The following is a 24,116-nucleotide window of genomic DNA, read 5'->3' on the forward strand; positions in this document are numbered from 1 at the left end:
TATAATGTAGAACAATAATACAGGATTTGGAGGCTTTCTATATTAATTTTCTTCCGAGATAGAGTGTGGGCAATTGCAGAACAAGTTTAAAATATGATATATTGGTCAACGTTGTATGGCCGTTGTATACATCATAATAAAATCATTTTCAAGATTTAATTTCGTAACTATGAAATTGTATATTATTTGTTATTGTACATATTTGATATCTTGCGGACTTTTAGTACGCATGTTGCCGAGTATTTAAAAAGATTAGAAGAAATATGCGCTAAAACGGTCTAACCCTCATTTTAAAGAGGAAAACAATTGAGTTAAAATTTGCTCTACGACCAAGGAAATAAACACAAGAACTTCGATGGAATGTATTTCATCCCAACGACGATTTCCGTTGTTAGACCACTCATAAATAGTTAGTACGGTATCTCTTGCAGCCAAATATCAGCACTGATCTGAAAATTTTCCATTTTGTGGGATAGATCATTTTTACGCAGATATCTTCTATTTCTTTGTCTACGAAGGCGTGCTGAAAAGTAATGTCTCCTGTTTTTTGTCGCTGTGAATATAGTTAAAAATATTAGCGATAGTACACTGACGTTCAAAGATATCTGATCCGACTAATCGATAGTGATCGATAATTTGTTGGTGTAAATGTGGATTCTTTAGTTAGTGCTTCTATGAATAGATGGCGTAGATAATAGTCACTGTAGATAAATATACCCGTGTTATAGAATTCAATTTTTCATTCCACTCTATTGATTGTAAAAAAACACTGAGTTTGGCTGGAAACTGCTGATATTGTCTATTAGAAGAATAGTTTATTCTTAATATATATATATATTTTTTTTTTTTCATTTTCCCCAACCCTGGGCCATAAGCTTGAAACGGTGGAACCAAAGAGGTGTACTAGTATGGCCGTCAAATTACCCGTGGTTCATCTCTTTTTCCGGCGTGTTTATCAGCTGTTTTGTTCATATTATTACGATTACAAATTGTTTCATGTTGCTGTGAATATTTCAAAAGTTCAGCAAGTGTTACTTTTTTAAATAAGCTAATATTCTGTTCGGTTAAACTGCAGAATATGTCCGTTGATATATCGCACTATGCTTTAACATGTGAAGGAGTGCCAACATCCTTCTTGATAAAAGAAAGAATGTGGAAATGAAATGTTCAGTCCATGTCACAACCATAACACTTTTAATAAATATACGGTGAAATATACATTTATATAATAATCTGCTAATACTCCTGTTACCTCCACATCCATTCTAAACCGTTTACGTATGACCGAAACTGATATTAGCAATTGAATATTTGGTGATTGGAGGTATGTCGTGTAGAATTATGGGACATAGAAGGTGTAGTTTGACGTCATATCCGTCGCACCGATATCAAGCATATTTGTTTGGAGTGCTCCCTCCTTTCTTTTTATTCTCTCATATTTTCCCTGACACTTTTTAACGGCTGCCACCTATTGAGAAGTAGCAGAATTCTTTCAAAGTTTGTCAATTTTTCATGTCTTTAGTTCTGACTTATCCCGTTGTTAGAAAGTTCGCTTACACGATCACAGAATCGTAGGTTGGATACCTTTAGACGTCAGTGTACATTGTAGTCACTGAACTTTCTGCTTTCAATAAGTAAGTTTCGTATCTCTGCCAGTAGAGAGCTCTGAGTTATAGCCTGAAATATGGCGGCGTGTACCAGCACTATTTACTATGTCGCTGCGTCTGAAGCAGCGTGCTGTGATCGAGGTTTTAACAGCATAAATGTTCCCCGATAGACATTCATCGGAGATTGAAGGCTGTTTATCGTGATCAATGTATCGACATCAGTACTGTGGGACGTTGGTCTGCTCGTGCTCCTAATGAATCACAGCCTCACTTCTGTCTGCACTGTATCGTTAGAATTAAATATCAAAGCACGCTGCTTCAGAAGCATCTGAAGATATCTGACCCTATTAATCGATAGTGATCGATAACTTGTCGGTGTAAGTGTGGTCTCTTTAGTTATTACTTCTATGAATAGATGGCGAAGATAATAGTCAGTGTTGCCAATTGTACATAAGTATACGTTCATTATACTTACTTACTTACGGGCTTTTAAGGAATCCGGAGGTTCATTGCCGCCCTCACATAAGCCCGCCACTGGTCCCTATCCTGAGCAAGATTAATCCATACTCTATCATCATATCCCACCTCCCTCAAATTTATTTTAATATTATCCTCCCATCTACGTCTCGGCCTCCCTAAAGGTCTTTTTCCCTCCGGCCTCCCAACTAACACTCTATATGCATTTCTGGATTCACCCATACGTGCTACATGCCCTGCCCATCTCAAACGTCTGGATTTAATGTTCCTAATTGTCAGGTGAAGAATACAATGCATGCAGTTCTGTGTTGTGTAACTTTCTCCATTCTCCTGTAACTTCATCCCTCTTAGCCCCAAATATTTTCCTAAGCACCTTATTCTCAAACACCCTTAACCTATGTTCCTCTCTCAAAGTGAGAGTCCAAGTTTCACAACCATAATTGCATTATAGAATTCAATTTTTCACACCACTTTACTGATTGTAAAACAGCACTGGATTTAGCTGAAAACCTCCGATATTTTCAATTATGAGAATAATTTATGCTTAATCTACTCCATCATTTTCCCCTACACTTTTTTAATCGCCCAATAATGGCGCCACCTGTTAAGAACTAGCAGAACTCTTTCAAACTTTGTCAATTTGTTATATCTTTGGTTCTGACTTTTCCCGTGGTTAGAAAGTTCGCTTACACGATCATAAAATCGAAAGTCAGGTATTTTTCAACATCAGTGTAGACGCCACCATATTTCAGGCTATAACTCAGAGCTCTCTATTGGCAGAAATACGAAACTTACGTCACTGAAAGCAGAAAGTCCACTGAATACGATGCACTATCACTAATATTTTAAACTATATTCACAGCGACGAAAAAATAGGAAGCATTACTTTTCAGCATACTCCTGTAGTATAAAAATGTGACTAACAACAATCATCACAATATGGCAATAGGCCATCAATGCTACCAACAACAATAGCAACAACAAGAACAACAAGAACAACAAGATAAACGTACTAAGCAACTAGCTTTCTCCTCATATATTATATATACAATATATTATATTGCATTTAAAGGAGTAACGTCTTACATGTGTGTGCTTTCACCGTTATCGACTTCAATTACTAAATCCAATTCTGAGGCACGTTTACTCACGTCTGAAAAAGCAGCTGCATTACCAGATTGCACTGTGGAGTCACAATTTGACTGTTGCGTTTTTAATTTTTGTTTATCATTGGCTGACATTTCATTATAATTTTTTCCGCGCTTCTGTTGTTTCTGTCGTTCCATTTCACTAATTCGCAAGAGATCATGCAAACTGGTATCTTCTTCGTCTGCTTTTGTCCTTACTATTGCCATTTCGATATCTTGAAAGACGTCTTCGCGTTGTTGCGTTGAGGTTGAATCGTCTGTGTTGGATCTTGATATAGAATATGGCGATGTATTTGGCGAATGTCTGCGGTAGTGAAGCCTCTTATACTCATCTGACGCTGCTGTACTCGATCTTGTGAAAAATAATGCTGGATTTGAGTCCCTTTGACGTCTACTATTGAATTCAGTTGTGGAGCTTCTTCTAGATCTGAAACAGCACAATAGAATACAATGAAACCGTAAATTTAAATCTTCAAAACTAATTTGGATACGATAATTTTAAAGGGTTACACACGATGCAGTTAATCTGCATGTTTTGGCTGCAAGCAAGTTAATTCCGGAACAAAAATTTAGTGAACAACTCCGAAACTGTTATGTTATATAAACTGTTAAATGTTATGCTATATAAAACAATGTTCATTAAATAAGATTTTTTAGCGTAATATAGTATACACGGTGATTCACGCTCTTTAGGAATCAGTTTTACAGGTCATTTTGGGCATAAAAGTCATATGAACATGGGTCCAATTATCATTAATTGAAAATTATTCGCAAAAATCCAAACGTCATACTTTGAACTAGGCTTTGGAGTTGGTTGCATCATAATGCAAACACTGGAACGTAAACTAAACGGAGGGTAGAGCTGTGACTTGAAGTACGGGAGAGAAGGAGAAGATAGGCCTGGTGATTATCAGCTGCGCTCATCAGAGACAGCCGTGACGAGGTACGGAACGCCAGGCGCGCCATTCACATCTGTGCGGCTAAGTGTATTGAAGTGAAAGGAGGGTTATTTGAAAATATGCTTCCAAACTGAGGTGTGTTTAGTTTATGATTAATACAGTACTTGAAATTAATATTTCTGTGTGTTTTAAGTGAATAACTCTTAGTTCTGCTCAAAACCACTGCTAGTTTCGCAGAATTCAATCGGCTGTAACTCGTTAAAGGTTGATAATCGGACCCATGTTTACAGAATATTTTTTGCTCAAAATGGCCTATAGAACTCATTCCTAAAGCGAGTGTTATTAGTCGTGAATCACTCTGTATAATTATCTTCATCAAGTTTAGAACTTCGTAATATTGGTAATTTAATACTAATGATAATGTCATATTCGTGATTTAAAATTACAGCTACATTAAGATAATTTCGTACCGTAAATTATAATTTTCCGATAAAACCCAGAACGAAATCTGTTTCCTGTTTTATTATTTGACAACTATGATGAAGTAATATTTGTATCCCTCTTCTATAGAAGATAATATTCTGAATAAACATACAGTATGTATGTAAGTAATCTATGTATGTATGTATGTATGTACTGTATGTATGTATGTATGTATGTATGTATGTATGCCTATGTATGTATGTATGTATGCCTATGTATGTATGTATGCCTATGTATGTATGCCTATGTATGTATGTATGTATGCCTATGTATGTATGTATGTATGTATGTATGTATGTATGTATGTATGTATGTATGTATGTATGTATGTATGTATGTATGCGTATGTATGTATGCCTACGTACGTATGTATGTATGTATGCCTACGTACGTATGTATGTATGCATGCCTACGTACGTATGTATGTATGTATGCCTACGTACGTACGTATGTATGTATGTATGTATGTATGTATGTATGTATGTACTGTATGTATGTATGTATGTATGTATGTATGTATGTATGTATGCCTATGTATGTATGTATGTATGCCTATGTATGTATGCCTATGTATGTATGTATGTATGTATGTATGTATGTATGTATGTATGTATGTATGTATGTATGTATGTATGTATGCGTATGTATGTATGCCTACGTACGTATGTATGTATGTATGCCTACGTACGTATGTATGTATGTATGTATGTATGCCTACGTACGTATGTATGTATGTATGTATGCCTACGTACGTATGTATGTATGCATGCCTACGTACGTATGTATGTATGTATGTATGTATGTATGTATGTATGTATGTATGTATGTATGTATGTATGTATGTATGTATGTATGCCTAAGTATGTATGCATGCATGCATGTATGTATGTATGTATGTATGTATGTATGCCTAAGTATGTATGCATGCATGCATGTATGTATGTATGTATGTATGTATGTATGTATGTATGTATGTTACAAATTGAAGTAGTTGCCTACATTTCTTAATAAAGCTAGCATCGTTAGATGGTAACATTATCGATGTGCGCACAGGCGAAACAAAGGAACAGTTACAAGATGACGTCACTTCTACACCAAAGTACTATTGGCCACTTGATCGGAGCATTGATGTACAGATACGGAAATAAAATTTAGAGCTCCTTTATTGTATCAGTTTTGCTTACAACACACTGCGCATGTGCAGTAAATAAGAGCCCCTGTATATATGCTACTTGTGGATAGTTGTGTGAAATTGTTGCCTACGTACAGGTGGACTCCCATCAAGACTCGCTCCAAATTTTAATTCTGTATATATACATTATGTCTCGGGCTGGTAATGATGTAGAGTTCCGCACAGGCCGACATTGTTAGAACCGGACCGACCCGAAACTCGAGATTAGCTCATAACTATTATTCGAGCTCGACAGGATGTTCGATACTTGTTCGTCCTTCAGAGAGCTTCTGTCCCAACTTATAGACAACCTGAAGTGACAAACAGAGTTTACCGTACACGGGTAGCACTTCTTCATGAATATCCGTCGCTGACAGACCTTCCGCTCAAAAAATGCCAATGGAGCGCTAGTCGACAGTAGTAAACATGCAGAGGTGCCGCCATCTCGCAACTGCTGATTCTTTGTTCCGCTTGTGCGGACATCTATCACCTTGACACGAGGACAATACTATCATCTAGCGGTGATACTTTCAGGCGCCACATTAAAAAAATGTAGGTAGCTACTTCAATTTGTTACTTACTGACTTGCTGTGTATTTATTCTAAAAATTTCGAAAGAAAACAATATATACATGGACTGAAGAAATCTGAGGAGATAGGACATCGTTTTATTAAACAGTAAAGTTGTATTTCTTTCTAACTTTTTCTAATCGTGCTTATGATTAGAAACAGCTACAGTGACAACTAACAGACTATATGATAGATTCTACATAATGCAAGATGGAGCCTACTCCATTCCACAATGCTTTTAGGAATAGAATTGTATTATATAGAACTGAACAATAAGCTACAGGCTATCAAAATCATTACAGTATTAAAGAAAAAAGAGAGAGCAAAATCTACGAAGAAGAATTTAAAATATAAATTCGTGTATCGAGAATTAAATGTTTTCGACGTTTAGGAGCTATTTAGAGGTTACTTAATCAGAGTCATACAAGTTATGTAACCAAAGATATGTCACTCAAAAAAGGGAAAAGTTAACTACTCTGCGTTATGTTGACTTGCATTTTATGTTCATATTGTCTTGTTTATACAGGGAAATCATTTTTTTTACTTAAATTTTTATTGTACCTGCGTTTCTGAATGTACTTGACTCCCACCCCTTTCACTAATGTCCTTGCTAACGTCAGCCACACAAACTTGCGGCCTCTGTTGCTAGCAGTGAAATAAACAGTAGAGAGTACAGTGTGTTTCAGTAATATGTTGCATTTTCTATAGAAGAAAAAGCTTATATTATTGAAGTCTATTTTCACACAGGTATCGTGTGTAGCATAACTGAATTTATCTGTGTGGACTGAGCACAAGTGAAGATTAGAGTTACCGAAAGTACGGCACCCTATAATATGGTACGCTACATAACAGCATTATTTAAACAAGAGTTTTGTTTTACTGTTTGTAGGTATGAAGGACGATGATGGAAACTGGAATTACAATATAACCGAATGTGAACAACAATTTTTTTTTTTTCACAATTTCCTGATTATATCATTACAGAATATTTTCGTAGAAATGTCATTAATCTGGTAGATAAATTTAGAGCAACAGAGTGTACAGAAAGAAAGAAAAGTGTAATATGGCCAACAAAGGTGACAGAAGATGTTGTAGAAGATGCTAGAGAAAGGATGCAGCGAGGTCCTAATAAGTCGGTCAAGAAGTTAGCTGTAGAAATTGGGGTTTCTTACGGAAGTGCTCACAAAATTCTCAGGAATAAATTAGGTTAGTAATATGCTGAATAAAGTAGACATTACATAATGAATATAACCGCCTGAAGACATGAGTTTGTGAAAAAAAAAATGTTACTATTCTACTGTTTTTTTGATAAAATACTGTAAAAGTAATGATCAAACTGAAAATCGTAATACTTGTACTTCCCTGTAACATAAATGGATACACTACTTTTCTCCCCTCCTATAGCTAGTAAAATGATTTGTTTACATATTGCACTAGTAACACCAAACTCCTGTAATGGAAGGGGGGTAACAGTGTTTACGAGTATAGCCAGGTTAATGTTAAAAATGTTGGTAAAAATAAAGTGATGTCCCTGTAGTTCGTATGTGGTACCATAGATCACAGCAGTACACACTGCCTGTTTTGTTGTTTGAACGATCGAACATGTTCGTTACAATAAAAACAGTAGTTGTGTTTTGGTTTTTTATGAGGTTCAGTACAGGCTTGCTTATTAATGGCTAACAGGAAGATAGTGCAAGGTATTCAGGCCAAAGATGAAGCGTAACAAATTATAGCAAAAAATGAATAGTTTTTTCCTGTTTACCATCAACAAATTGCCACTTTATTGTCTTGAAATTAACGTGTTTCAAGAATAATTGTCACTCTTTAGAAGGTAACTGTACGAATACATATCATTTGCTCAGAACAATGTGCACTGGTGTTCAAAGATACCTGATCCCTATTAATCGATAGTGGTCAATAATATAATTTGTTCGTGTAAGCATGGCTTCTTTAGTTATTACTTCTATGAATAGATGGAGAAGATAACAGTCAGTGTCGCCAATAGTAAATTACGTAAATATACTCCTATTATAAAATTTATCATTTCATCCCCCTCTAATGATTGTAAAAAACACTAGCTTTAGCGGGAATCTGCTGATACTTAAATTATAAGAATAATTTTTACTTATACTTATTTTTTTTTTTAAGATGGGACATGACAGTTAAGCGGCCGAGCTTGTAACTACAGTGCCACGTTGCCAATATGGACTATCACGCTGCCAGCTGATGGAAGCTAGCAATTGCTAGCAGATGGCTGACGTTAAAACATTCATTGACAATTGACGCGAAGGTGAGAAAACAATATAAAAATCGACAGTGAATCAAAGACGTAACGTACCAATGCTAACATTCTGTGCACAATAAATGTCGCCATTAAGCATTCGCCACGTGGGAACTGTAAGTTTGGCAACTCAACCGTTGTTACCATAGCAACAGGCCTACCACGCTATGTGACATTCAGTTGTTTTTCCGAACGCAACGCTCCTGTCATGTCCCATCTTTAAAAAAAAACATGTATAGTCTACATCAGTGGTCGCCAGCACTCTCTGAAATGGATAAAGGGTATTCGAAGCAACATCAAATGCACTGTCGTGCAGAGGGATAGAGCATACCCGCCAGCAGCTACGGTGCACCATAGTGCAGTCTCTTATCCGCGGGTAAGAGACGCTAGCCCGAGCGTGCACTTTGTTGACGACCGCTAGTCTGCATGAACATTTTCCCAAATACTTTTCAACCGTCCCAATAATAGTCATCTATTACTAACTAGCGAAACTATTCCAAAGTTTATCAATTTGTTATATCTTTGGTTCTAACTTTTCCCGTGGTTAGAAAGTTCGCTTACACGATCATAAAATTGGAGGTCAGATATCTTTCAACTCCAGTGTACATATCATTTTATTGCAATACACATTATGAATTTTGATTCCACCTCCGATGAAATTGCTTTGTCGAAAAGTACCCACCATATATCAAAATGTTATTTACACTGTTGTTAAACACACTATTATTCAAAATGTGTAAAATTATAAAATTATTGTACTGATATACTACATCTGTTTTTGTTAATTATCCATTTTGTTGCTGAAATATTTAGCCTACATTTAAAACATAATTTAATTAATTATTGGTACATAAGTAACAATATAACACTTTTAGAACTTTTGATTGTGTTTTAATTTAAGCTTAGTATGATGAGTAGTAAGCTAAGCGGCGCACATCGTCGGAAAATATTTAAAGAAAGCTAAAAAAAAACTGAAATATTAAATCGTATGCTATGTATGTATGTATGTAAACAAACTTGCTCTAAAATAGGGGTTGCCCTGAAGGGCAAAGTATACTAAATATAAAAGTATTAGTAAATGCGTACAATTTTATGAAAATGTTTTCGTGAATGTTTTATGAAAATATTTTCCTGCAATAACTCCTATGTGCAAAATATAAAATTTTTCAGTAGGAAGAAAAAAAAAACATTTATTCATCCTATGGCAACCGTACATAGGAGATTCTGAATTCTTACATTTTCGAAAGAAAGAAATATAATTACATATAGTGAGATTTTATTATTTGCTATATAACTATTTAAGTTATTTAATAGAGCAAAAATATGAAAATCTATAAATATGTCACATAGGAGTTACTTCAGGAACAACGACGATATTCTGCGGTCCTCTGGAGAAAGAACTAAGGAAGACTAGTGAAGTGCTTTGTGTGGAGTGTAGCATTGTTTGGGGACAGAAACCTGGACATTACGACGAAATGAAGTAAAGCGAATAGAAGCATTTGAAATGTGAATATGGAGAAGGATGGAGCGTGTGGAATGGACAGACAGAGTAAGAAATGTAGCTGTGTTGGAAAGAGTGGGTGAAGGAAGAATGATGCTGAAACTGATAAGAAAGAGGAAAAGAAATTGGCTGGGTCACCGATTGACAAGAAATTGCCTACTGAAGGATGCACTAGAAGGAATTGTGAATGGGAGAAGAGTTCGGGGAAGAAGATATCAGGTGATAGACGACATTAAGATATACGGATCATATGCGGAGACAAAGAGGAAGGCAGAAAATAGGAAGGACTGGAATATGCTGGGTTTGCTCTTGGGCCGAACACTATGAATGAATGAATGAATGAATGTCGTGAACTTTTTACATATAGATCAAATTAATTTTTTGTAGATATTAATAAAAAAACTAATTTTAACCCATCGGTTAAAAATTAAAACTGAAAGAGAAGAGAGATTGTATAATTTCGTACAACAAATATTGTGATAAACTTTTAAAAAATAATCCATATTGGTGAATCATATAAAAACAATTGCAGTATGTTACACAGAATGTATAGATCAGGGATACAGAACTGGCGAGAGAGGGGTGGAAAGCATAGGGAAAGCGTTGGTTCCCCGTCCACAGTCCACAGGCGTTGAATGACGTCACTGTGCCCCGTACGCAATCACATAAGACAGACATTGAATACAAATCCCCTCCCCTACCAAGTCAATGAAACGGGGATATAAGGAAGGGGTGAGTGACGTTTCCGATGAGTGACGCAAGGCCACAATTGTCGCCCAGTTCTCCAAGCCTGGTATAGATTAGGCCTATGTTAAAAAACTAATGAAGAAAATGAATATGTAAATGTTACTTTAAAGCTTATAGAAATATTTTTTTAGTTTAAAGGAAGTAATATAATGTTCAGTGTTAAAGAATTGGGGAGGTGCGATATGAAGTTATTGTTATAAGTATTAGTCATGACTGACTAACTTTTGAAAGAAGTTGCAATGTACAGTTTTTCAGTAGATCTATAAGATTTTATATGTTTCCAACGAATAATTATAAGAGTTAACTTTATTAACGTTGAATGTTTTAAATTATTTTTATATTTATAATACATTTTTAACTTATTGATAGAACTGCAAGCCCTTGGAAATTCTCTTTTATATGTTTCAGGCAATAGTAAGTGTAGTGTACAGTGTGAAAATAAACGTTTTTAATATTGTAAAAAGTATAGGATATGCAACTAATAGACGAAAGTTAAATATATAGGTATTTCACATTTTATAATCTGAGAATTTCAAGAGAGAATTAGACTATTGTGGTTATATTTAGAATTACTTCTTCAATAAACAAGTAATAAGGCATTAGAGGAAATCAGAATAAATTATGAACAGTTTCCAGGGCCCATGCAGTGCTCAAAAATGCTTGTATATATCAGAAAATTTTTCTACAAGAGATCAGGCTTCAAAGTAGCATACATATAGATAAATTGCATTCCAAATGCAAAATTTTTCGAGCTTAGTATATTGAAAACATGCTTATTCGATAGTAATCTGAATTAAAGTAATCCAGCATCACCGAACATCTTTTCTATAATCATATAGCCTATGTACAAAAAAGAACGTGTTGGCTCTTTTTTTTTTTAATTTATGGACGGAATTACAATTAAATTTACTATCCATTTCTATCCTAGAACTCAGTCAGATTTATAAGAATATTGAAGAAATACATGCTTAAAATGTACAAAAAACATTATTACCTATTGGCACTTTTCTTCTATTTTCTTTACGACAGGCGAGTGTCAGGGACAAAGTAATGAAAGAAATGTTATGAAAAGTTTCCATAATTTATATAATATATTCATTCATAGTAACTTGATGACAGTTCTTACACTTATTAGCATGTAATGTGTTACTATATATCAATTAAGGAATACGTAGGATTTAATGTTTTATTCACTAAGAAAATAAGAGAGTACAGTAAATAAGGATATCTTACCTGTTAATTTGTAAAGATGCAAAGCTTGCTCTTTTGCTGTAAACATAGAAAAGAAGTGTAAAGAGATACAAATAGTAAAGGAAGATTTGTTAATTAAAGCAGTGCTTTCCGAATGATTTCTGAAAATCATCAAATACCGAGGATGTTTAGTAATGAAAATGTAATACAAAAAATGTATGTAAGTGGGTAAGAGGCATATTATAATATTAAATCAATCATTTTCATTATTTTACTTCGGTTTAGAAACAAATACATTATCAATAACGCCAATAAATGGTATTAATTAATTAATTTTATAAAATGAGAAGCTGTCAATATAGTGGTTTATAACATCAAAATTTCAATTAGTACAAATTATTTTTATTTATGAATTATAGACAGTACCGTTATTTTGAGTACGATATAACTATAATATGATTTTTAGTAAAGGTTTAAAATTTTGTTGTATTATAGTGTGAAGTCTTTTATCTATGAGAAATATTTGGAAAGCATTGCTTGAAAATACAATGATACAAAATTAGCGTGATTGAAACTACAGTAAAACCTTGGATTACGAATAACTTGGTTTGCGAATGTTTTGCAAAACGAGCGAAAAATGAGGAAACATTTTTGTTTGATAAACGAACGATGTCTTGCAATACGAGCAGCACGATTTGTACGGAACTTGCTTCGCTTGGGAGTAACAGCAAGACGAAATAGAGGGAATCTCGTCTGAGGAGGAAGAGGAGAAAAAAGCGAACGAATTCCTCGCTTCAGATGAGATTAAAGAGGTGTGTAAAAAGTGGGAAGTAGTATAAAATTTTGCTCAAATTCGTCACCCTGATTAGGTTGTAGCAGTGTGTGCGATAAATATGTTTAACGACAACACAATGTCACATGTCCGTAAAATTCTCAAAACGAAGTAAAAGCAGGTGTCATTAGATAGGTTCTTAGTCAAAGCAAAAGATTCCAGTCAGTCAAGCAGTCAGAACTGATTCCATTAGTGAGTGAATATAATATATGAAAATATTATTTTCTTTATATTAAAGAAGCTTACTGAGAAGTAAAACAAGTGAAAGACAGTCAAAAACAAAATACAGTAAAGTAATTTGTGTGGCACTATTGTATTGAATTTTACCTAAATTATACTGTATTTTATATGACTAAAAGGTTGTGAACGTATTAATCTGAGTTTGCATTGTTTTTTTTTTTCATGGAGAAAATCGCTTTGATATGCGAGTGTTTTGGATTAAGAGCACGTTTTCGAAACGAATTATGCTGGTAGTCCAAGATTTTACTGTAACTACTTTGAGACTAAAGACATTTCTATTTTATATTTATAAACTTTGGTACAAATTAATAGTAACAGTGCTTTGTAAGATGGTTAGAGTTGTATGCGTTTTTATAAACGACATCTGAAATTTAATAGTTTATAAATGTATGAATAGAAAAAATTGAATAAGAGCACAAATGAAACATTGAGGATCACTTATGCCCGGTTCAGACGGTGCTTGCTTCCATGATGGATTCCAAGGTGGCTAGCAAGCTGGGTCCCGTGGTGGCTACGGTGCTGGCTTCCGTGTTGGCTGCGGTGATGGTTGTTGTTCACACGGAGTTCGCTCTTTTCACAGTTCAGATTGGAAAATCATCTGCTGTTTCATCTGTTGCCAACACTCATGATCAAAAAGAAACTAAACCGTGAGTGGAAAAAGAAACTGAAGTCTTACATTAAAAATAGGTAATTAAGCCATAAGTGCAAAACAGCCAAAGTCTGATATTTAATTGCTGTTTCTTAGAAACTAAAGAATATAGAAAAATAGGTTTAGTTGGAAAACAACGAACATGGCGACAGGGTTTCAGTGGTGATACTATATCATCATCTTTGGTTTCAGCCTGCAAACCAACAGCAAGGAACCTATCCTCGAAATCCCGCAAGCTAGCCACCAAAGCAGCCACCAGAGCATATTACTTCCAGCAAGAGAGCACGCAGGGTAGCCATCAGCGCAGCCACCTTGGAATCTATCACGGAAACAAGCACCGTCTGAACCGGGCTTTATTCTAAGTAAATAATTTACTTCTCGAAATTTGTTCAATCTGAACTTATTCACAGGCTAATGAATTTATAAGTTAACCATGTGAATGAATACTATTATGTGAGCTAGAATCGATTTTGATTTCTTTGGATGTGTACCAGTATTGATTATTTGATTTTATATTATTCAAAGTGGAACTATTGTATTTTCATAATTGAGTATGTATAGATGATAACAGAAGGGAAGATGTGCTGGCAGTACTGGTCATGGAAAGTGATTCAATTTCACACAAATAAGACAAACAGTTAAAGATTAATCCATACTTTTTGTACTGTGCTTTGCTTTATAAATCTTTCAGTTGGAGATGAAATGAAGTGTTCAGAGCGATAGTGGGCCAAGCGCCATTTATTAAAAACGGAGAAAGCAAGGGTTAAAGTTAAGTGAATACCATAGTTTAATGAAGATTGATTTATCATTTAGTTTTAATGTGTATACTTTATATTACTTGCTACATATTTCCATTGAATTATGGTAATAACTTAATTTTAACCATTGTTTTCTACGGTTTTAGTAAATGGCGCTTGGCCCACTATGGTTCTAAACCCTTCATATGCAGTCTTATTAGGATGGATTAATCTATTTATGACTTAGTAAACTTAAAAAGTTATGAAAAGAAGTCAATATTCAGGGCTTCTATTATACAGGGTGATTCACGAGGATTTACCGTCACTTACTGAGCTTATTTCGGAAGTCATTCTGAGGAAAAAATATCATACAAACATGTGTCCTAATCTCAGTATTTTCAGAGTTACACTAATTTGAAATTGTTATTAAAATACCTTTCTTCTTCAGTTTTAAGGTTAAAGAAATATTACAAATAAAGAATGAACCATTCAGAAGTTGTCATTTCTTTAATTGACTGGTGTTCTGCTTCGTACAGATTTTGTTTTTCAATTTTTAACTAAAAATGACATCATTCTTATGCACTTATCACAAACATTGTTACAAATTATACGACTTTAGGAACTTGATTATTTGCAGTTTAATTATGCATTATAATGTACAGTCTTAAAGAATTTACAAGAGTGGCGTGATTTGTAACAATTGTTGTGACAGATGTGTAAGAAAATGTAATTTTTTAGTTACAAATCGAAAAAAAAATTCTGTACGAAGTAACTATGGAATTCACAACAAATTTTTAGTTTCAGAATACTAGGTAATTAAATAAATGATTCTCCTGAATAGTTCATTCTTTATATGTATATTTTTTATCCTTAAAACTGAAGAATAATGGTATTTTACAAACAACTTCAAATTGGTGTAATTCTGAAAATATTGAGATTTGTACAAATGTTTATATGACATCTTTTGGTCAGAATATCTTCGGAAATAAGCTCCGTAAGGGACGGTAATCCTCGTGAATCATCCTGTATGTACTGACCGTTGGCGCAGTGTTTTTCGTCTCGGCGGCTGGGCATGTCGCAGCCGGCCGCACTCGTACATTAACCCCGCTACTTAAAACATGTATAAAATCGCACCTTATACAAGATGCTGAAATGTCGTCCTCCCTCGGCTAAACAGATGCTGTATCGAAAAAAAAAAAACATTCTGATTGACACGATCAAGTTCAACCACTGTAATGTTTCTGATTTCATTTGTTCTACAGGTATTACGATATTTAGCCTCACAATAATTAAAATGCTCAATTTAAGAACAATGAAGAGCAGAAAAAAGTATAACAGCACACCAAACTCCACCTTTCCTATCATGAAGAGGGATTTCTTGTACATATGTGGATTTTCAGAACGCCAATAGCGAGTGTTTTGATTGTTTATATGACCAGTCAGGTGGAACCACGCCAAGTCTGAAAAGATCACAAGCTGAGGATCGATTAAATCTTCAGTCACTGATGAAAAAACCACAAACTTAGTCTGCTCTTCATTGGTCTTAAATTGAGCATTTTAATTAATGTGAGGTTAAATATCGTATACAAGATGTTAAAAAAAGTATCCAATATTTTAGGAGGTGCTAGTATGCATCAAAACAAGAAAATATTGTCTAATAAATATGGGTCCTACAACACATACTTTCTGAGATCTGAACACTTGTTCATAGGAGGTGCTCAATGTGACGTCCATTCATGGGAATGCATTCCTCTGCCCTTCTGCGTAAGGAATCACGCATTCCTTGAAATGTGTTTAATACGTTAACAAGAAAGTCCTGATAACGATCCCCAGTTAATCACTGTGGTAGCACGTATGACCCTATTAATGTATCACTAAGAACGTCTGCTCATAAGTTGATTGAGAATCGGTGCATATGCCTTGTTTCTTCAACTGCACGGGGATTTTCATCAGCCTACACATGGTGATTACGAAAATTCACAACACCATTTCTGCTAAACTCCGCTTATATCCGCAACCAGACTTTTGTTTTCAGTATTCCTTGTGACGTATCAGTATTAAATGCCAGGGATGTCAACTACGGTATGATTAGTCTGCTGTATTGTAGGGCAGAGAAATGCATTGCTATAAATGGACGTCACATTGAGCACCTCATATGAACAAGTGTTCAGATCTCAGAAAGTATGTGTTGTAGGACCCATGTTTATTAGACATTATTTTCTTGTTTTGATGGATACTATCACCTCCTAAAATATTGGATAGTTTTCTTGAATCCTGTATACCGGTAGAACAAATGAAATCGGAAACATTACAGTGGCCGAGCTTAATCGTGTCAATCAGAATGTGTTTTTCCGATACAACACCCGTTTAGCCAAGGGAAGACGATATTTCCAGCATCTTCTATAAGGTACGATTTTATACACGTTTTAAGTAGCGAGGTTAATGTACGAGTGCGACCGACAGCGACAAGCCCAGCCGCTGAGAAGCAAAACACAGCGGCAACGGTCAGAAAATTATAATAGAAACCCTGTCTACTTTAAACCCCTAGTAAGCACTTGAGGAGTAAGGGTAGATATTCTAGTCAAAGTAATTGGACACGGAGATAGAAAGGCGGACCTTCCAGGTAGGCTGCTCAGTTTTTTTGTGCCATTAATATTTTGACTAACTTCATCTACACAACTTAAAGAACTGTTAATAAAAACAGAACTTTTCATTTTAATGGAATTACTTTGCGAAATATTACTAACCTTGGATCCTCAGTGTTAGATCTTGTATAATGCTGTTTGAGTTGCTTGAGACTAGGCTCTCTTCGTTGATAACTTCTTAATGATTCGCCTGTATTTGATCTCGACCTAGGGTGGGGTAATCTAGCTTCCTCAGTATTTGATCTTGAGTACGAAACAGAGCCTCTTCTACTTTGTGGTTGTCGATGATACCTTGATTCTCCAGTACTTGCTCTAGATCTCGGATGTGGAACTTTGTTATCTTCAATATTTGTCCTTGCATAAAGTCCACCTAGCCTTGGACTACATGAATGTGATTCACGTCGAAAATCTAAGCTACTATAAGATAAAGACTCATTACAATCTTCTTCAACAGGTTTTTGCCTCACAAATAAATGTCTTCTAGCAGTTTCTGACTTTCTTGATTGGTCCTTTACTTTTAGTGTCACAGGGCAATCATTTGGAAGGTGTAAGTCCATTGCCATCGAGGCCTGTGACCCATGGCGAGAACAACTGGCTCCTGCACTCGCTCCGAGTTCAAGAGATTCACGGCTTCCAGCACTCAAATTTCCTCCACTTCTTGTGCTACGACCACTAGGTTGGCGATGAAGTAGAGGTGGTGGGGAATAACAACCACATTCGCCATATGCTGGGTTATCCATCGATAGAGCCTGTCTTTGTAGAAGGTAAGGACTGAGTAATGCACACCCACCACCAGTTGGATGAAGGGAATTCCTACTTATTTTAGGTCTTGATTTTGGTGATGGATTTAGATTCTGTTGCTTCGTTGGTGTTTGGTTCTGGAGATGAGGATGTGGGCTATTATCGGAAGAGAGGTTTGGAGCAGAAGGACTTTTGCTGATGGCGTTTGCTACTGGTTGAGTGCTTAGGCGGGATGATGCAGATTCTGTTGATGGTTGTCTGTTCTGCAGTGCTCTGGAGAATTGGACAAATGCTGCAGTGAGGGCACGGCGGTTCATGACTTCACTCCCACAAGGGGAAGAGCCTCCAGTTTCACCCCGTCCACTCGCTGTCTTATTGCTTGAGACTCTGAACAAGCCCATGTTGTTGTCCCATTTGGTTTGGCAGCTGGTACTACGCCGACTGTCTGATCTCTGTGAGCATTGCTTGTTAGACAGAGGACTAGATTTTATTGTGTTATTAAATTTGAATCGAGCAGGTACTACTTTTGCAGCACTGTCACGTGCTTCGAATGTCATTACACATGCTGCAACTACGATGAAACCTGAAAAAGAGACAACTATGTAAAAATTAGGCTACTTGTCTTATTGTAATTTTAAGTTTGTAATTTTTATTGAATATTGTTTATACGCTCCATGAAAATGAATAGCTACTTATTAAAATGACCGAAGTCACATGTTTTGAAACTAAATAAATAAATAAATAAATAAGTACGTAAATAAGTACGTAAATAAGTAAATACAGTAAGTACGTAAATAAGTAAATAAGTAAGTACGTAAATAAGTAAATAAGTAAGTAAATAAGTACATAAGTAAATACGTAAATGAGTAAATAAATGAGTAAATAAATAAATAGATCCCTAAATAAAAAAATAAAGAACTTTTTTTTGCTTAAATATCATCTTTAATTTAGTTGCATCGATTTATGTCTAAAAGGTCAAAAGCGTACATTGCAAGTGTAAATTACAAAGCTGTAAATATTGTATTTTATGTTAAACGGGCTGAAGTTCAAGACATCAGTCTTTTTGACAGACAACATAATGCACTTTGAAATTGTGTATGTAGCTAAACTGCTATTAATTAATGTTTAATGACTGACAATTAATATTTCCATTTTGCTTAGATAATCAAAATCAAAATTAATGTATTACTTAACTAAAAATAATGTTTAGAAGTTGTATCTTGTTAAACATATCCTTCCATGATTTGCACATTTAATATGTATTAATACAATATGTTTTCCATTCAAAACTTGCTTACGTTCAAAATATGAATGCATTTTACTAAAAGAACATGTTAAAAGGCCTATGTCCAGTGGATTTAATTGCCGCTGTGAATTAAAATTTTAAGCAGACACTTCTGGAATGTGAGTTGATTGGAGATGGTTTTTGTTAATGTAAATAAAACTAATAAAATGAACAGAATGAAACAGAAAACTGTTTCTTGCTTCCCTCTAAAAATTGTTCTTTTTGGACTTTGGCACTTAATTAATTAATTAATGAGTGAAGGAATGAATTGAAATGGGTCGGAGCATTTCTGGCCGTGCACTATAGGCTAATATAGAGATGAGAGAGTTTTACTCCTTTTCTCATTCGAAATATTCACTTTGGCAATCTGACAAAGAATAGTTGAATATCTATTTCTATTTTATTACTAGTTTTATTATGTTTATTCATAGCATCTATTCCATTATCTTCCCTTTTTGGAAATTACGTATCTTTTGCAATTAAAAACTCTCCTGGTTAAATTTAGATCGCGTAAGACATTTTTTCAATGCTACAAATATTTTCTTGTAATAATACGATCAGGGAAAGATAAGGGTAAAGAGAAGTGAGAGGGGAGACGTTGGATAAAAGGAACAGAGAAAAAGAGGAAGGGAGGTGGAGAATGAAAAATGATCAGGAGAAATTCGTTGTTCTTGGGGTTAAGTGAGCACGTGCAGTAGTCTATATGCATGTATTCAAGAGATCGAACATTGGTTTGATATAGAAGCCAACAAATAGTTACGCGCAGAAAACACGAGGGCTGGTTTGATGTAGAATATCAACAAGTGGCATATTGTTCTAAAATGTAACATAGAAATTACATGACAATATCAGTGGAAACTGTAGAACGGGGAAGAGGATATAAGGGAAAAGAGAGAATAAAGCAGCCGCTGTGAAATGACCTTGTTCTAATTCGGGCTATAATAGAATCTATTCGTAACCTCCTACAGATCGAAGGAGTCATCAAAGAGGCAATTGGCTAATCTCCTGAATTGAGACAATTCATCAAGCTCATCGAGTCATAACTCAATAAGTCACCTCATCTAAGAGCCAATTGGCTAATACCCTTTCGCAATTGGCTAATACCCACGAAGAATTCGCATATTTTCCATGGAAACAATCGAGAACAATTTTATTATTTCAGATTGTAGTCTGAGAAAAATCAAACTCGATAAGGATACAAATTTAAAAATACACAATTGCAGAAACATAAACTTGATTGATTGTAATTGCTCTTCCTTGACAGAATCCACGCAAGTAAAATACTTAGGTGTTGCCTTTGATCAACATTTAAGATGGAATAAACATGTAACATATTTATGTAATAGGTTACGGAAAACAATTCACAACTTTGTAACCCTTCGTGCATATATGCCTATCTATGTTCTCCGTGTTGTTTATCTAGCCTTGTTTCAATCAGTCATTCAGTACGGAATAATTGGATGGGGTGGAATGACAAAGACTATCCTAATTCCATTAATATTACTACAAAAACGTATCATCAAAATTTGTCTGCATAAACCACTTGATTATCCGACACAATTTATTTATTCTCAGTTCCAAGTACTAAAAATTGAGCAAGTATATAAACATATATTACTAACTTATTTTCACAAAAATCGAATGAATTTTATAACTGAAAAACATATACATAACACCAGAAGAAATGTCCCAACTCTTTTGGCAGAACCTAAATGCCACACTACAGCTGGATTAAGACACAGTAGGAATTATGGACCAAAACTATACAATTCAGTATTGAAAAATAATCCAGACCTAAGCAATTTACACATTCTTGAGTTTAAAAATAAAGTGAAAATGTTTGTATGATATTTGATAAATGTTATTATTATTTTTTTAAGTGTTACTAGCATTATGTGGTACTAATTTTTATTGTATTTATCTGATGCATGTAACCTATAAGATAAAACATTTTTATAAATATGAATAGATCATTTTCTTAATTAATAACAGTGTATATCTCCAATAAATGATTCCTTAACATCGCCACAGATACACTTGATTGTACTTGTCACTAGAAAGTTCTTGAAATTTATATTTTCCTCGCCATTCATAAATTATTTTGATATGATACCTCTTGCACGAAAGGAGAAATCTATAACTGAAACTTCATTAATGTATTTCAGTATTATTTGTATTTATCCTGGTAATAATGAACAGTTTGACTCGTAGACATTTTGTTTTTACAGCGTTAACTTCCCATGATTGTACGAGAAGATTCGAAGAGAACGGCAGTTACGTAGGCTTTCAGCTCCCCCCTACTACCATTAATGCACAACACAATGTCAATACGGCGGTTGCTGTCGTCTGCGATACAACGAACTTTTCTGTTGATTTTCGAGTTAGTCATTTTTTTCCGATTATTATATGCTTATTTAAGTTGTGTTAACTCTCGCTAGTGGTTTTATATTTTATTTTATCCGTCTTAGTATTTATGTTATTATTATAAATATTTTTGTTTTATCATTATTATTATTAATGAATTATTTCGTATTACAATCTTTGTATCATTTCTGTCACGATTATTCTATTATTATTATTATTATTATTATTATTATTAGTATTATTATTATTATTATTACTATTATTGTTACTATTATTTATATCATCAGCATTATTATTTGAACCCTGTAAAATTTATGTAGACTACTGGACTGTACCCGAGCACGAGCATATGCTCATTCATATGTATTCAATTCAAATGTAAATTGTAAATAAATTTGAAATTTGAGATAGGACATGACGTGTGCCGTATGCAGTATTTATACTATAGTTCACTCTGGTTGAAATATGGCGCGCTATTTGTCACCTTGTAAATATGTTCACACTAGGAAATATTAAATTATCGATTGAGAAAACAAAATATATTATGATTCAGTAAACCATTTAATCTAAATGTAAATTTGCAGTAAATTACAATATTGAGGTATATGTTTAATTATTTGATGCGAATTGTATATCTATTAGAAGAAAGTAATTGTATGTGGGAAAATAAATGAATGAATGAATGAATGAATGAATGAATGAATGAATGAATGAATGAATGAATGAATGAATGAATGAATGAATATTAAAGAGTCCTCTGAAGTTAAGTATTTAGGCATAATTTTCGATAATCATTTAAAATGGAACCAACACATTAATTACCTTTGTAATAAATTACGTAAAATAGTTTTTTATTTCGTTTTATTGAGGAATTATTTGTCAATAAGTTTATTGCTCACAATATATTTAACTTTATTTCAATAGGTAATTATGTATGGAATTATAGGATGGGGTAGCTCATTTAAATCCAATTTTAATCCACTTTATTTATTTCAGAAGAAAATAATTAAAATATGTCTTCATAAACCTATTGATTTTCCATCTCAAAAATTGATTTTAGACTTTAATGTACTTAACATAAGACAAATTTATTATATTGCATTAATAAAATTCATACATAAAAATCGAAATAATTTTGAATTGTATTCTCATAGTTATGAAACAAAAGGTATGAATTCTTTAAAATTGTCTGAACCAAAATGCAACACTGTTACAGTATTTAATCATAGTAGTAATTTAGGCCCAAGAATATATAACAAATTTATATTTAAATATCCTAATCTTGTCAATTCTAATAGTTATAGTATTAAATTTAAAAAGTTATGTATGGATTTTATAAAAATGAAAAATTGTAAAGTTAAATTTATATATTATAATTGCATAGACATAAGACAAATTGTATTGTATACTTATTAATTTCAATTCAGGAATCCGCCCCTGAGCACGAGTTCTACTCTTTCAGGGGAGAGCTAAAGTTTTTCTTTATATATTATATTTTATGTTACAATTATTAGCAAAATAAAATAAATAAATAAATAAATAAATAAATAAATAAATAAATAAATAAATAAATAAATAAATAAATAAATAAATAAATAAATAAATAAATAAATAAATAAAATTCAAGGGGCGACAACCAATGGAGTGCCAAGGTCGACTAGCTGACTGGTGCCTCACTTCTACATGCCTCTGCAAAGATACATCATCATCCAATCATTATGGAGTAACGTGTTGTCAGCACAATGTTGGAATAAGTAATAGTGTATTAGGAGGAGCTGTTTTATGCTTCGTAATATACATGAAATAATAATAATAATAATATTTTAGTTTCCATTTATAATGAAATTGAGGGGCTCAGTGGAAAAGAGACGCATGCCATAGAAACTTAAATTTTGTAGGAGAAGCGTTTATTCCACTGAAATTCTCTATCTTCAAGTGAAGAAGAGGCATTTGTACGAGTAAATGCTTACCATGTGCGGTAGACACATGACACGAGACTGGAAGTTCATAAAAAAAGGTCCTAGATGGCAAGATCTGTCGCATGATCGAAGAAATTTGTGGAGTAACGGCTAGCGTGTCTGGCCGCGAAACCAGGTGGCCCGGGTTCGATTCCTTGTTGGAGAAAGTTACATGGTTGAGGTTTTTTCCGGGGTTTTCCCTCAACCCAATATGAGCAAATGCTGGGTAACTTTCGGTGCTGGACCTCGGAATCATTTCACCGGCATTATCACTTTAATCTCATTCAGACACTGAATAACCTAAGATGTTGATAAAGCTCGTAAAATAACCTACAAAAAATCTAATAAATTAAAAATCAACAAGAATTGGCATTGACTCCTTTTCCACTGGGCCTGCTGAAAACGTTGCCACGTCTCTCACGCCAGAATATTAACAAATTTAAGCAAGCATTTCATTAAATAATTTCACTAAAACGTAATAGAACACACAAATATTTATTTAAACTAATATTAACATCTTTGATAGATATACCTACTGATGTACAGACGTGGACAAATTATTAGCAAAATTGAAGATTTTTATTAGTATAT

The 24,116-nt window shown here is 34.1% G+C and overlaps 1 protein-coding gene across 1 annotated transcript in view; it reads right to left on the reverse strand.

Annotated features, from left to right (window-relative positions):
- Positions 1-2,855: 2,855 nt before the first annotated feature.
- The window catches only part of LOC138713022 (uncharacterized), a 610,186-nt gene continuing 588,925 nt past the window's right edge, over positions 2,856-24,116 (reverse strand). Inside the window, exons 4-6 of the mRNA XM_069844704.1 lie at positions 17,280-18,501; positions 12,117-12,152; positions 2,856-3,659 (exon numbers count right to left, since the gene is read on the reverse strand). Coding sequence (XP_069700805.1) covers positions 3,167-3,659; positions 12,117-12,152; positions 17,280-18,501 — 1,751 coding nt within the window. The 3' untranslated portion in view covers positions 2,856-3,166. The remainder of the gene's footprint in view (positions 3,660-12,116; positions 12,153-17,279; positions 18,502-24,116) is intronic.

The sequence above is a fragment of the Periplaneta americana genome, chromosome 14, assembly GCF_040183065.1.
Source record: "Periplaneta americana isolate PAMFEO1 chromosome 14, P.americana_PAMFEO1_priV1, whole genome shotgun sequence".
Lineage (NCBI taxonomy): Eukaryota > Metazoa > Arthropoda > Insecta > Blattodea > Blattidae > Periplaneta > Periplaneta americana.